The sequence below is a fragment of the Salmo salar genome, chromosome 25 (genome assembly GCF_965601325.2).
Source record: "Salmo salar chromosome 25, fSalSal1, whole genome shotgun sequence".
Lineage (NCBI taxonomy): Eukaryota > Metazoa > Chordata > Actinopteri > Salmoniformes > Salmonidae > Salmo > Salmo salar.
This window is the reverse complement of record NC_138315.1, coordinates 28586152-28602364: the sequence shown is the minus strand read 5'-3', so window position 1 is coordinate 28602364 and position 16213 is coordinate 28586152. Positions and strand designations below refer to the sequence as shown.

Genomic DNA, 16213 nt, shown 5'->3' with positions numbered 1-16213 from the left:
GGAGGAACACTTCCCCACTAATATTTTGACAGCAAAAAAAATTAAAAATACACAGAACAACCAAGACCAATGTTGGCTTACATACAAAAAAGGAAACTGTTCTAGGAAAGACCTTCAAGTTCTAAGCACTGAGAAGCAAACTCAATAACACATGACAATCAGGTTAGATGTGAGTCAATTTGCTGCCAATTGTGATAGCTAGAACTGTCTCAAGTTGAAACACTCAAGTTAAAATGATTAGGCTAATCATAGCATATCTGTGTGTGTGTGCGAGTATGTATGGTATTTTGTGTGCAGTTTATATCCTGAAGTTTATTCCAACATTTGAAACAAATGAGACTCTAGGCCAGTAAGTGGATATAGCCTAAGATTTATTTATCACGTTATGGAGGATACACGGTTCGTTGAAACATTGAAAACATATAAAAGTGGTAAAAGGAAAACTATGTATAAACATTCAATAAATATGAAAGAATGTTTATTATATACCATACAGACAGGTACTATGGAGTAGTTATGCCAATGAGGCATTTAGTTAAAAAATTATTCTATGCTTTGTACAAATATCAACCATCTGTTATCAGTTTTCATAATATTTAAGTTTAATACCAACATTTCAGGTTAGCTCCAAATAATATAAGATGCTATGTTTTCTCAACAGTTTGGCAAATATCTCAAAGAAACACAAAAAATGTAAATAACACAAATTCACAAAGATACACATACTGTAATAACCGACAGATAATGATGATGAATATAACTGTGTATCATCATTTTCCAAAAATCTGCAATTAGTTTTGCACGTTCCCCTTTACCGATAATAGCATTTTTAGTGTTTAATTTTTAACCCATTCAATATTTAGAAACTAAGACAATATTCAAAAATGAAATTAAGTAGTAGTGTATTGTCACTGATCATTGTCAACAAAGCTTACATCAGATTAAGTAAACAAATGATTAATTCATAAAACTGTATGAAAAGAAAAACCCTGATCCCACAAAACCAATAATACATTTTTTTTGTTTTCTTTAAGACTGTAAGTTGAAACACAGCACACCCACAATGGTCAATTCATCATATAAGACTCATGTTGTCCAAAGCCATATATTTATATTCTCAGTAAAGAGCTCTGGGGCTGCCTGCATGTATCAAGCTTCTCAGAGTAGAAGTGCTGATCTAGGATCAGGTCTCCCCCTGTCCATGTAATGCTATTCATTATGATCTAAAAGGCAACACTGATCCCAAATCAGCACTCCTACTCTGAGACGCTTGATACATACAGCCCTTGTCTCCTCTTCACTATCTGCATGCTGAACTCCAGACAAGGTGAGGAGTCTCTCACTCGCTCTCTCTCCCCTCTTTCCTCTCCTCCTCTCAGGGCTCTCAGGCGGAGGAAGACACACTCTGCTTGTAGACAGCATGGTATGCATTACGGAGCAGCACATAGGGGAAGCAGGACTCCAGAAGGTCCATGGTCAAGAACGGGGACTCCTGCACAATCTGGTAGAGAAAACACATGGATGGATATGGATAGAACCTAAAATAACCACTGTGAGAACGTCTCAAATAGCATCCCATTCCCTATATAGTGCAGTACTTTAGACCAGGGCCCACATACGGCTCTGGTCAAAAGAAGTGCGCTATATAGGGAAGCATTTGGGATGCAGCCTGAGTTTAATCATACTTTTGTGATTTTGCCTTGTTCTCTATATTATCGATGCAGAGTAGCCCCATGGATAAGGCAATAGGGTGTGTGTGTTCTATATTATGCCAGTTCCACTGCAGGATAAAGACTGTGGGTGATTCTTCCTTCTTTCCACCCTGGTTGTCTTTCTATTCAACACATTCCCTCCTGTACATTATTCTTAAGTCAAGCAAATCCAAATCCCACAGACAAGTAAGCCCCTCTGATCAACAGACAATACATGTGTATGCATGACTGCATATGTAATTTTCAATACACAGTCTGAAAGAAAATAATACTCTGTTCATTTTCAAGTAGAAAGAGGTTTGCGATTCTCTTTATTTTCTTTCTGCTTTGGGTTGGCCAGAGACTAATGAGAATGTTGACCTTGGAACCAGTATATTACATGTGTTAGATGATAGTAGATGATGTGACAACGTGTTAGATGATAGCTAAATGTTAGAGGATGTGACAACGTGCTAGATGATGTGACAACTTGTTAGATGATAGCTAGATGATAGTTATAGGATGTTTCAACATGTTCATGTTAGTTAGAGGATGTGACACTGTGTTATGATAGCTAGGTGATAGTTAGATGATGGGACAACGTGTTAGATGATAGTTAGATGATAGTCAGAGGATGTGACAACGTGTTAGATGATAGAGGATGTGACAACATTTAGATGATAGTTAGATGTGACACTGTTATGATAGCTAGGTGATAGTTAGATGATGTGACAACGTGTTAGATGATAGCTAGAGGATGTGACAACATGTTAGATGATAGACAGAGGATGTGACAACATGTTAGATGATAGACAGATGATGTGACAACGTGTTAGATGATAGTAGATGATGTGACAACATGTTAGATGATGTGACAAGGTGTTAGAGGATGTGACAAGGTGTTAGATGATAGTTAGAGGATGTGACAAGGTGTTAGATGATAGTTAGAGGATGTGACAAGGTGTTAGATGATAGTTAGAGGATGTGACAAGGTGTTAGATGATAGTTAGAGGATGTGACAAGGTGTTAGATGATAGTTAGAGGATGTGACAACATGTTAGATGATAGCTAGAGGATGTGACAAGGTGTTAGAGGATGTGACAACGTGTTAGATGATAGCTAGAGGATGTGACAACATGTTAGATGATAGACAGAGGATGTGACAACATGTTAGATGATAGACAGATGATGTGACAACGTGTTAGATGATAGTAGATGATGTGACAACGTGTTAGATGATAGTTAGAGGATGTGACAAGGTGTTAGATGATAGTTAGAGGATGTGACAAGGTGTTAGATGATAGTTAGAGGATGTGACAAGGTGTTAGATGATAGTTAGAGGATGTGACAACATGTTAGATGATAGCTAGAGGATGTGACAAGGTGTTAGAGGATGTGACAACGTGTTAGATGATAGCTAGAGGATGTGACAACATGTTAGATGATAGACAGAGGATGTGACAACATGTTAGATGATAGTTAGAGGATGTGACAACATGTTAGATGATAGTTAGAGGATGTGACAACATGTTAGATGATAGACAGAGGATGTGACAACATGTTAGATGATAGACAGATGATGTGACAACGTGTTAGATGATAGAGGATGTGACATGTTAGATGATAGTTAGAGGATGTGACAACGTGTTAGATAATAGTTAGAGGATGTGACAACATGTTAGATGATAGCTAGAGGATGTGACAACGTGTTAGATGATAGTTAGAGGATGTGACAACGTGTTAGATGATAGAGGATGTGACATGTTAGATGATAGTTAGAGGATGTGACAACGTGTTAGATGATAGTTAGAGGATGTGACATGTTAGATGATAGTTAGAGGATGTGGCAACGTGTTAGATGATGTGACGTGTTAGATGATAGAGGATGTGACAAGGTGTTAGATGACAGTTAGAGGATGTGACAAGGTGTTAGATGATAGTTAGAGGATGTGACAACGTGTTAGATGATAGTAGATGATGTGACAACGTGTTAGATGATAGTAGATGATGTGACAACATGTTAGATGATAGTAGATGATGTGACAACATGTTAGATGATAGCTAGATGATGTGACAACGTGTTAGATGATAGTAGACGATAGAGGATGTGACAACGTGTTAGATGATATGACAACGTGTTAGATGATAGTAGATGATGTGACAACATGTTAGACGATAGTAGATGATGTGACATGTTAGATGATGTGACAACGTGTTAGATGATAGTAGACGATAGAGGATGTGACAACGTGTTAGATGATAGTTAGAGGATGTGACAACGTGTTAGATGATAGTTAGAGGATGTGACAAGGTGTTAGATGATAGCTAGATGATGTGATAGCATTTTAGATGATAGCTAGATGACTTCCAAAGTCTTTGCTGTGTCAACATAAAATAGATTGTCTGCCGACACTGTTCAGAGGTTCTAAGTACGGTCGGCACGCAAACCTGAGCTTTTTGACCAGGGCCCATAGGGCCCTATACAGTGGGGTACTATATATGGAATAGGGTGCCATTTGGGACACATCCATACAGTATGTGACTCACCATGTCCAGGAGCAAGTAGACAGATTCTCTGTTCCTTGTTGTGGTTTTGTCAGTCTCTTGGCCGATCTTCAGCAAACTGGAGGAGGCAAGCTGCACAGGAGAGAAAGATCAGATTTTTTTTTGTCCAGTACTAAGCTTTATCTGTGTCTGGGGAAACCGACCCTGAAAGTGTAGAAGCACGTGTAGAAGCACTTGTGTCTCTTTCCATCAGTTTTACAATGTTACTAGACATTTAAAGTCTATAACACAGTCACTATGAATAACCCCAAACCACCAGTTTACCATTCTAAACTTGCCATGTGGGTTCAGCTTTGACACATGGATTTAAACACTCCAGCATTTCAAAGAGGACTTGGCTTGGGCTGTGTCTCACATGGTTTTAGATGGGAAACAGCATTAAAGATTTCAACACTGTTATAGTAATACATTATTGGAGCGCAATAAAAAGTAGCAGGACATTGAGGAATAATTCCAATGGAAATACATAGAGGGGAAAACACGGTCAGTGGGCCCTCCTCCTCAGAAATGCAGAAAAATCACTAGTCATGCAGAAAAATGAATTTAAGATATTAAAATTAAAATGATTTAGAATCACAGAAGGTTTATGGAACATTAATGTTTTTAAATCCTGGTTATGAAAATAAAAAATGATCCTGCCTTTTCCCACATTGTGTGTGGTAAACATGGATGCGTACCAAATAGAACCCTATTCCCTACATAGTGCACTACTTTTGATGCAGGCCCAAATAGAGAATAAATATAAAACAGATGAAGGAAGAGAGCTGCTTATAATAAAAAAAGGGTGAAGATAAATGTGTGGTATAAACCAAATGGACTATCACTACAAAACGTACTGCGAGGAACTCTTTGAGGCGGTCCTCGATGCTGCCCTTGTGGATAGTGAATAAAGCTGCAGCGATCTGGTTTATAGCTTTAGCCAGACAGTGGATGTTGTTGCAATGACCTGTGAAAGGATGACAGACAAGAAGATATTAGTATCTCGACTATGTCTTTAAACACTGTGGGTAAAACGATCTACTATATCTTACAGCACTGTTAACAAGGACGAATATGAAGGAACCATATCAATAAGTATAACAACAAATGTCATAGAACATATAATATACATAGAACATATACTTCACGTATCTAAGAACAGGTACCTTGGATAGCAGGGCTATACTGGGACATGACGTTGCTTGCCAAGGTGGGCATAGAGACCGCCACAAAGACCATCAGCAGGCACGCTATCTTGTACTCTTCCTCCGGACTGATGTTCTCTGTTACAAAAAAAAGGAAATGTCCGTTAACACCATCGGGGGATCCATTTTGGATATTATCCAAAAATGAAGACCCGCTAGCCAAGAAAAACTGCATTATGGCTCCCTAATTAACTGTAATTTATATTTACAGGACTGGGAGGGGATTCAACTATGTGGACCCAATAAAGGGTAGGAGTGCCTCCCAAATGGCACCCTATTCCCTATGGGCCAAAGGTCAAAAGTAGTGCACTACATAGGGAATAGGGTGCCATTTGTGACGCATGCGAGGAGATGAGGTTGAGGGTTGATAACTATTTTGAAAGTAAACAGAGGTTTGTATAAAAACAGCCGTGGTGTATAACAGAAATGTCTTCACTGGCCAAAAGGCCCCCAGGGCTCTTAGTAGCTCTGAGTTAAAGCAATGTTATTTAGTATTTTCCTTAGAGCAACAGAGAGGGGTTGGGAACTTGAGGAGAGCCATTGGCTTCGTCCTAAATGGCACCCTATTCCCTATATAGTGCAATACTTTTGACCAAACCCCTATATATGGGTTGGGTGCCATTTGGGATGCGCCGGGAGAGGAATCTCTAGTAATAGGGTGCCATTTGGGACGCACACAGGGCTCATTTGTGCACTATATAGGGAATTGTTGGGTGCAGAAATTGGACTGGACTGGGCTTTGTGGATATGGCTGCAGGCTACATGACTTGACAACTTAATACCAGTGTGCATAAGCATCAACATGTCCAAATGTTACCTAAACAAATGCCTGGCCTATCTGTTACGATTATGAAATTGACAGGACGTATTTATTTTTCATTTATGAAAACTTTGATTTTGATACATGACTACAGAGTGGAATGCAGTTCTAATGCTTGTCCAACTCTCACGCTCTCTGACATTAGCAACAGATTACTTTTCAAACTGTGAGATTTCAACAGTGAATCAGTCATCCCTTTACACAGCATGTGGACATGGAACTCAGGCTATGAGGCATATGAGTAATAGTCATCATCATTTCAGCTAAACAACTTAACTCGCTACATGACCACAGGTATGTGGACACCTGCTTGTCAAACATCTCATTCCAAAATCAGGGGCATTATTATGGAGTTGGTCCCCCCTTTGCTGCTATAACAGCCTCCAATCTTCTGGGAAGGCTTTCCACTAGATGTTGGAACATTGCTGCGGGGACTGGTTTCCATTTAGCCACAAGAGCAATAGTGAGGTCGGGCACTGATGTTGGGCGATTAGGTCTGGCTCTCAGATGGCGTTCGAATTTATCCTAAAGGTGTTCGATGGGGTTGAGGTCCGGGCTCTGTGCAGGCCAGTCAAGTTCTTCCACACCGATCTCGACAAACCATTTCTGTATGGACCTCGCTTTGTGCACGGGGGCATTGTCATGCTGAAACAGAAAAGGGCCTTCCTAAAACTGTTGCCACAAAGTTGGAAGCACAGAATCGTCCACAATGTCATTGTATACTGTAGCATTAAGATTTCCCTTCACTGGAAATAAGGGGCCTAGCCCGAACCATGAAAAACAGCCCCAGATCATTATTCCTCCTTCACCAAACTTGTTGGCACTACGTATTAGGGCAGGTAGCGTTCTCCTGGCATCCGCCAAACCCAGATATGTCCGTCGGACTGCCAGATGATGAAGTGTGGCGGCGAGCTTTACACCACTCCAGCCGACGATTGACATTGCGCATGGTGATCTTAGGCTTGTGTGTGCCTGCTCGGCCATGGAAACCCATTTCATGAAGCTTCCGGACAGTTCTTGTGCTGACGTTGGTTCCAGAGACAGTTTGGAACTCGGTAGTGAATGTTGCAACCGAGTACAGATGATTTTTAGGCGCTACGCGCTTCAGCACTCGGCAGTCCCGTTCTCTGAGCTTGTGAGGCCTACCACTTTGCGTCTGAGCCGTTGTTGCTCCTAGACATTTCCACTTCACAAGAACAGCACTTACAGTTGACCGGGACAGCTCTATCAATGGGTGTGGCTGAAATTCACAAATCCACTAATTTGAAGGGGTGTCCACATACTTTTGTATATATAGTGTATGTGTCCAGATTTCTCAATTGAGGCTTAAGTCAAATGTTATTTTTACATTTTATAAAAGTACAAAATTGTATAATACACTGTAGTTGGAGGAAACATGGGACAAGTTGATAATCGTATTATTCCACATATGAGAAAATGCTCTTGAAAGATTTTGATGAGATTTTCACACTTCCTAGAGGGCTTCTTTGTTTACATTCATTAAGCACCGTTCACACCCTCTTAAGGCTTAGCCCCACCCCACCCACGTAAACAAGTGTGAGTCAGCATGGCATTGTCCTCCAGAAAGTAAGTCTCTCTACTTAAACCCAGCTAAATGTAGGGAGCTGTAGCAACACTTCTGCAGTTGTCCATAGCTATATCTTTCCAAAAAATCTGCGGTAGCAAAGATGATCTATATACTAACTAGGAAAGCTCCCATTCTGTAGACAGAAGCCTGTGACATGACAGACCAATCAGGACTCATCTCTCGGGATGTCCAACCACTCCTTATCTCACCCAATCATGACTGTTATGGGTATACCTGTCATCGGCAAGGACTAGGGAGTTTTTTAGGATAAAACGAAAAGGAATAGTGCTAAGCAAAGTAAAAATCCTATAGGAAAACCTGGTTCAGTTTGCTTTCCAACAGACACTGGGAGACAAATTCACCTTTCAGCAGGACAATAAGCAGGACTTAAAACACAAGGCCAAATATACACTGGAGTTGCTTACCAAGATGACATTGAATGTTCCTGAGTGGCCTTACTACAGTTTTAACTTAAATTGGCTTGAAAATCTATTAAGATTCTAAAATGGCTGTCTATGGTGCATCCTCTCACCTGACTTCTGAGAGGAGAGGGCCACCACTAAGGCAGGATCTATCTCACAGGGCAGACCTGCTGCAGACGACAGCTCATACACGTTCATGGCCACCTGATGATCAACAGAGACATAAAGGACATCAGAGAATCAGACTGCTTCAAACACAATAGCCATTCATATATAATATTCATAATTATATAGCTATGCCACTTAGCAGATGCTTAAATCCAAAGCAATTTACAGTACAATGTATGTGTATGTGAACCTTGTGGGACTTAGTATTCTTATGTGATCCATGTCAGAACTAAACCCACAACCTTGACCACATTAAGCTTAATTTAAAGGTCCTACTGTGTCTCTCACCTTCATGTCGGTCTCTCTTGGAATGTGATCCTTGAAGTCCTCCACTGAGCTCACCAGGAATGGGATGTGGCAGGACAACACCTGGTGACAAGAAGAGGATCATGCTTTATTTCAATACAACAACAGAAATATTAGATTAAACTAACTTTGGCACAGTGTGAAATGTGAGAAAACCAGCTTGAGACAGATCAAAATAATTGTGTACTGTATTGTGTCAATATATGATGCCATTCAAGTGGTGGAAAGTTAAAGGGCCGACATACATCTCGGAGTGCCTCCTGAGCCAGGGATCGGAATGAGAGGATGACTCCGATGATGGTCATCCGTTTCAGAACACTGTCGACTGCTGTAACACCAAGACAAAGAACATGCAAGTCTCACAGACAACTCACATGTCTCTAGTCATTTTACAGGTATGCAAATTAGTCTAAGGTGTTTTGTTATGTCACTTTTTCCCTTCAGCAGCCATAACCAAAGCCATGTAGGCAGAACAGTACTATTTGAGACATGTATATGTTGCTTATTTGGCCTTGGCAGCACTGAGCCTTGTGTCTGTCTGGCCCAGGAAAACTCTGACAAGGCCAATATAAATACAGAGTACCCACATGAGAGCTTCTTGAACAGAGAAGCCATGTGTTCAGGCTTGTCAAAGCTGGTCCTCATCTGGGTCAGAATCTCAACGTTGTCCACCACCAGTTTCTGAGGAGAGGAGAAGAAGAATGAGTTGAGGGAGAGGAGTAGAAGTGGGAGAGTGAGAGAGCCTCCTAAGTGGTGAGGGGATTATTTGGGGAATCAACTAGGGATCCTAATTCCAAAGACTTTCCCCTTCTTTCGCACAACAGGAAAAGGCCCTTACCATCAACAGATGGTGCACTATGTGGGGGATCTTACAAATGTTTGTCCCAAATGCCACCCTATTCCCTATATAGTGCACTACTTTTAGCCAGAGCCTATATACTGCACTACCTTTGGCTCTGGTCAAAAGTAGTGCACGATGGGCTCTGATCAAAAGTAGTGCACTATGTAGGGAATAGGGTGCCATTTGGGATGCATACCAAATCAATTAGAAGCCTGTACTTTTTTTGTGATGGGTGTCTTGGCGCAATGTTCAGGCAGTCATGTGTGCAGCTCACAATGGGTTGCATGCTTTCCACTTGTTCAATTTGCATTGAGAGCGTTCGCCGAAAACGTGTTTTGTGTTAAGTCATTTGATGAACACGGCTTGGTTTGTACAGAGACTGAATAAAACCAATGCTTCATTCCTACATCTGATTGTGAATCAGACACAAACATATTTTATTTTCACAAATTGCTTTCAGAAGGGAAGGGAAAAGTTTGCATGTTAGAGAATCATACATATGTGCCAGCGCTACGTTCCAACACTAATGTGTGCTCTAGAGTAAAATACCAATTATATTATAATCTAAAGAACCCTTTGAAAAAAAGGTCATAATAACTTGTCAGCCTGCTGCAATAAAATTAAATAGTACCCACAAAACACCAGTCTCAAAGTCAACAGTGAAGAGGCGACTCCAGGATGCTGGCCTTCTAGGCAGAGTTGCAAAGAAAAAGCCATATCTCAGACTGGCCAATAAAAAGAAAAGATTAAGATGGGTAAAAGAACACAGACACTGGACAGAGGAACTCTGTCTAGAAGGCCTGCATCCGGAGTCGCCTCTTCACGGTTGACGTTGAGACTGGTGTTTTGTGGGTACTATTTAATGAAGCTAACAGTTGAGGACTTGTGAGGCTTCTGTTTCTCAAACTAGACACTCTAATGTACTTGTCCTCTTGCTCAGTTGTGCACCGGGGCCTCTCACTCCTCTTTCTATTCTGGTTAGAGCCAGTTTGCACTGTTCTGTGAAGGGAGTAGTACACAGCGTTGTACGAGATCTTCAGTTTCTTTGCAATTTCTCGCATGGACTAGCCTTCATTTCTCAGAACAAGAATAGACTGATGAGTGTCAGAAGAAAGTTAATTGTTTATAGCCATTTTGAGCCTGTAATTGAACCCACAAATGCTGATGCTCCAGATATTCAACTAGTCTAAAGGCCAGTTTTATTGCTTCTTTAATCAGAACAGTTTTTAGCTGTGCTAACATAATTGCAAAAGGGTTTTCTAATGATCAATTAGCCTTTTAAAATGCTAAACTTGGATTAGCTAACACAACGTGTCATTGGAACACAGGAGTGATGGTTGCTGATAATGGGCCTCTGTACGCCTATGTAGATATTCCATTAAAAATCTGCAATTTCCAGCTACAATTATCATTTACAACATTAACAATGTCTACACTGTATTTCTGATCAATTTGATGTGATTTTAAATGGACAAAAACAAATACAAGGACATTTCTAAGTGACCCCAAACTTTTGAACGGTACTGTACATCTATTAGGACTGATTTTGGTGCTAATTTAGATTTATCAGTCTGGCTAGCTGCTTTCGCAACACTTATCACTAAATTAATTTTGTCCTAGTCTTATGAGATCTAATTAAAAAGATTTAGCTGAACGCACAGAATTTCCTGGCATTCTTTATTAATTACCAAAAATGTAGTGAGGGTAGGGAACCGGATCAAATGTCAGTCAGTTAGGAGTTAGAGGTTACCAGTAACCCACACTGCCTCTATTCTGCTGTGGGTCTGGTTCTGTTTCCAGGGGAAAACTCTGCTTCTGGAAAGACCCTCTAACCTCTAATGACTCATACTGCCAAGGCTTCATCTGAAAGGGCACCCTATTCCCTATTTAGTGCACTACTTTTTACCAGATCCCATAGGAGACCACCATAGGACCCAGGTCAAAAGATGTGCAATATATAGGGCTCTCAAACTCAACTCTGGACCTCAAAGTCAGTTCAACTGCATTTTTTCATTGTTCCCCTCTAATCAGGGACTGATTTAGACCTGGCACACAAGGTGGGTGCAATTACTTATCAGGTAGAACATAAAACCAGCAGGCTCTGGACTTCGTAGGGTAAGAGTTGAATACCCCTGATATAGGGGATATGGTCGCATTTCGGATGCACACTAAGAATTATAGAAGAGCGAAACCAGGGTCGTGTTCTTTAGGCACCAAAAGGAACAAACCTGTCCAAAACAGGGGACGGACTTTCTGAAAGTGTGCAATAAGAAATGCTAAATTTCTATTATATTTTGCTACGAGGTGCCCTAATGAACATGATCCTGCCTGACCTGGTTGACCTCTACCATTAACCCTTGATTTCTGTGACCCCCGTGACTCCTCACCTTGAGCTCGGCCACCTGGGAGGAGATGTGCCACATGAGGCTCTCACTGAGGAACTTCATCCCATAGGGCCCCAGCAGCTCTGACAGGGACCGCATCTCTGAAAAGAGGAGAAGAAGAAAATAGGAATAAGATTACTTTATTGTCCAATACGTCCATGAATGACCAATGGAAATGTGGTGGACTACTTTAATCCAACACAAGGTCATGGAAATGTTCTGTCATCTACTGTCTACTTTATTGTTGGCTACTTTATTGGCTACTTTATTTTCCAATGAATGTCCACAAATGTCCAACATACATGTGTTTTCCTGCTTTATCCCAACCCCTCGACATAAGATCATGGAAGAGTTCTGTTAGTGATTCTTAGCTCCATCCAACACTGCTATGGCTATAAACACAGTTTAAATATTCTAAGTAGTAAATCATTACTCATACTCTCAGTACCATGAGTCTATTGGTGTCTAAAAGGATAGCATAACTGACGAAGCTTACCTGAGATATCAGAGTATTCCTCTGCGTTGAAGGTGAGCTCATTCTCCGTAGGCAGGTTGACAAAAGCCTTCATGGCTGGGAAGTAAGCTATGTGTCCGTTGCTAACTTGGCGCAGTAAAGTCTCCAGATACCTGTAGAACAGAGAGAATGTATGGCTTGTCATGTTGGTGGTTATCTGATTGAATGGAAGGCATGATCAAGGCTGGTATTCAGACCAACCCAGATGAACAACCTGCGCACTGCGATAGACTTTTAAAGGCAATTTCTCAGACGTTCACAGAGATCACGTTCATCGCAAATGTCGGCTCAAGCAGAAGTCACCATTCAAACTCAATCGCAGTGCACAAGACATTTACCTGCGTTGGTTTGAATCAAGACTCAGAGCTGTTATTCTCAAACAGGCAGAAAGTGGAAATTCATATTGTTTTGTGAATGTATTCCGGTTGGTGAAGAGGCTAGTGATGGTTGGTTGGGGTTAGGGTTAGGAGATTAAGGGGTTAGGAGGTTAGGGTTAAGACGTTAAGGGGTTAGGACTCACCAGTTGGTGTAGAGGCTGGTGATAGTTGGTTCTCCGTGACTGTCCAGATGTTGTGTCTGCTGCAGCAGCACGTTGTTGAACACCCTGGTGATATCTATCTGAACATAGTTCTCTATGCTCTGGAGCACAGTCATGTAAGCCCTGACACTGGTCAGCAGCTCAGACGGTTTGGCTATCTCCTGGGTCGCCTGGTTATACATGGTCATCCCCACGATAGACCTAGAGATGGAACGAAACAGGATCGATCTGTCAATCAATCTAGGGCAGTGGTCACCAACGTTTTTTGAGGCGAGATCACTTTCTGAGTCAAAATGCAAGCCAAGATCTACCGTAAAAAATGTTTTACATGACTTAAAAAAGCCTATGCAGCAACATTACCCTATTAAAAACTGGAGTGATGAGGTTTGTGCAGTAGGTTATAGGCCCAAAACCTTATCACCCCATATTGGCTTTGCTTGAATTGCTCTGCCAATGCATTGTTGTTCTTCTCAGACAATAAAAAAAAAAGAAATCTACATTTGAGGTAGGCTGGTAATAGATCAGTTGTTGTATTACTTGTGAGGCACAGCTGAGTGAGCATACATTTAAATCATTAGCTTTTTTATTTTACTGGGCTGATGGTGCCTGCATCTGCTGGTCAGTCTCAGCGGAGGGAGAGAGCAGCAGACTGAGGGTCCACCTCTCAACGTCCTTCTGCTGTCCCTTTCCTCCACTGACACTGACCAAAACGGGACACCGTCTTTCAGCTGATGGTGAACTCCAGTCACAACTCATTATTTCTGCCTCATGCACAAATGAATGTTGTTACTCCTATGACCAGAGAAATTGACCTATTTCTTGATATAAACATTTGCCCAAGCTGCTAATAATAATAACAACAACGCAAGCCTATAGATACACTTTCCTACTCATTCATTGCAGCTGCAGTGCTGGTTGTAGCGCGAGAAGAAGTAGGGAGAACGTGCATTTTATGTTTTAGGTTTGTGAAATAATGAAATAAAAGGTGTTGACAGTGCTGACTAAGAACTTAAACATGAACTCACTCATAAAAACAGCATCTCTTTGCTGTATTCGTTGACAGTCTCTCTCTGGTCATGGTTCTAAACGTTGTGAAATCTCATTGTACTAACTTTGCTGTATTCGTTGACAGTCTCTCTCTAGTCATGGTTTTAAACGTTGTGAAATCTCATTGTGTTAACTTTGCTGTATTCGTTGACAGTCTCTCTCTAGTCATGGTTTTAAACGTTGTGAAATCTCATTGTGTTAACTTTGCTGTATTCGTTGACAGTCTCTCTCTGGTCATGGTTTTAAATGTTTTGAAATCTCATTGTATTAACTTTGCTGTAGCTTTCTTTTGTGCCTGCAACGTTACTGCAGACACGGTAATCTGAGCCATCTGATTGGCCAGTGGTAGGCCTATAGTGCACTTGATTTGCTCCCCCCAGGCCTGCCGGGAAGACAGTTTGAACCATTTGCATAAGTCTCAAGGTACAAAATGGGAACAGGTTGCCTACCCAGCTCGCAGGGCAGCTGAATCAGGTGCACCTACCGCCATCTTTGGCGATCGACTAGGATCTGTCCCAGTCTCAAATCTCTGGAAGACTGAAACAGGTTTCCCTCAAGAATTTCCCTGTATTTTCCTTATGTTTGGGGAGTCTCCCACATGCCTTTTGGCGAACACCAAACGTGTTTGCTGATCTAGAGCATGATGACCAATTCTTTGCAATTGACTGACAGAGGCTGAGAGGGCGTTCATATTGTCCTGGAAGTAGATATTTGACCGGCAGATCCAAAGGTTAAGGTTAGGCATATAGGGATCAATCAATCAATTGATCAATCAGTCAATCGAATGTATTTATAAAGTACTTTTTACATCAGCAAATGGTGCCTGTTAGTTACATGGACTCCAGGGAGTTTGGGCGAGTCTTCAACAATGTTCAACAATGGCTGTATTGTTTTCCCTAATCCCTAACTTTTCCATATTTCTACGTAGATAACTTGATTGTGCAGCTGCAAGGTGTGGAGCAGGCAGATCGGATCAAACATGGCAGGGTTTAAAAACTATGGCGCCTGATCGATCATTAGGAACATTTAGTAATTAGCAATTTTTCTCGTCTGTCTGAAGTGTGCTGGGAACTGGGAACATAAGGGCAGTAAAACTTTTATCCTGCGCTGACCTTAAGGAGCGGAGCAGGGCGTAGTGGTAAGTGGCGGTAATAGGGTGTGTGTATATGTGCATGGTAATAGGCCCTGTGAGTGCCTTTGTATTTGTGAGCGTGCCTTTGTGTGCGCATGGTAATAGGCTCTCATATCTGGGAAGCACGGGAGAAGTTCACGGCCCGGGGGAGAGGGGTTAGCCAATGCACCAACGTCACACACACACACACACACACACACACACACACACACACACACACACACACACACACACACACACACACACACACACACACACACAGAGAGAGAGGGGCCAGCCAAAGCACATACGTCACAACCCTAACTCCCACAGAGGAAAATACCTGTTCCTCTCCAGCACAATGTTTATTTCATTGGACCGGTCAGGCCCAATTCTGGACGCGCGTCAAAAATCACTCTGACCCCAAAAAACATGTCTGCTGGACCAATAAATCACACAGATAAAATCATAAACCCCTGAGAGGTTTTTTGTTAAACTCTGTCTGGGGATTGTAATTATACTGAACAAAAATATAAACGCAACTTGCAGCAATTTCAAAGATTTTACTTATTTACAGTTCAAATAAGTCAATTGAAATAAATAAATTAGGCCTAATCTATGGATTTCACATGACTGAGAATACAGATATGCATCTGTCTGTTGGTCACAGATACCTTAAAAAAAAAAAAGTAGGGGCATAGATTAGAAAACTAGTCAGTATCTGGTGTGACCACCATTTATTTGCCTCATGCAGCGCTACATCTCCTTTGCATAGAGTTGATCAGGCTGTTGATTGTGGACAGTGGAATGTTGTCCCACTCCTCTTCAATGTCTGTGCAAAGTTGCTGGATATTGGCGGGAACTGGAACATGCTCAATGGATTACATATCTGGTGAGTATGCAGGCCATGGAAGAACTGGGACATTTTCAGCTTCCAGGAATTGTGTACAGATCCTTACGACACGGGGCTGTGCATTATCATGCTGAAACATGAGATGATGGTGGCTGAATGACAACAATGGGCCTCAGGATCT

General features: G+C 41.4%; 1 protein-coding gene across 8 annotated transcripts in view; it reads right to left on the bottom strand.

Moving 5' to 3' along the window:
• Positions 1-350: 350 nt before the first annotated feature.
• Positions 351-16213, bottom strand: part of LOC106586470 (nck-associated protein 1) — a 64961-nt gene continuing 49098 nt past the window's right edge. For all 8 annotated transcript variants that reach the window (XM_014173819.3, XM_014173818.3, XM_082969081.1 and 5 more), the window contains 11 exons: positions 13004-13222; positions 12466-12596; positions 11973-12070; positions 9332-9425; positions 8990-9072; positions 8727-8807; positions 8381-8474; positions 5402-5518; positions 5093-5202; positions 4239-4328; positions 351-1501 (listed from right to left, as the gene is read on the bottom strand). In XM_014173819.3, the coding sequence (XP_014029294.1) occupies positions 1385-1501; positions 4239-4328; positions 5093-5202; positions 5402-5518; positions 8381-8474; positions 8727-8807; positions 8990-9072; positions 9332-9425; positions 11973-12070; positions 12466-12596; positions 13004-13222 (1234 nt within the window). In that variant the 3' untranslated portion in view covers positions 351-1384. The remainder of the gene's footprint in view (positions 1502-4238; positions 4329-5092; positions 5203-5401; positions 5519-8380; positions 8475-8726; positions 8808-8989; positions 9073-9331; positions 9426-11972; positions 12071-12465; positions 12597-13003; positions 13223-16213) is intronic.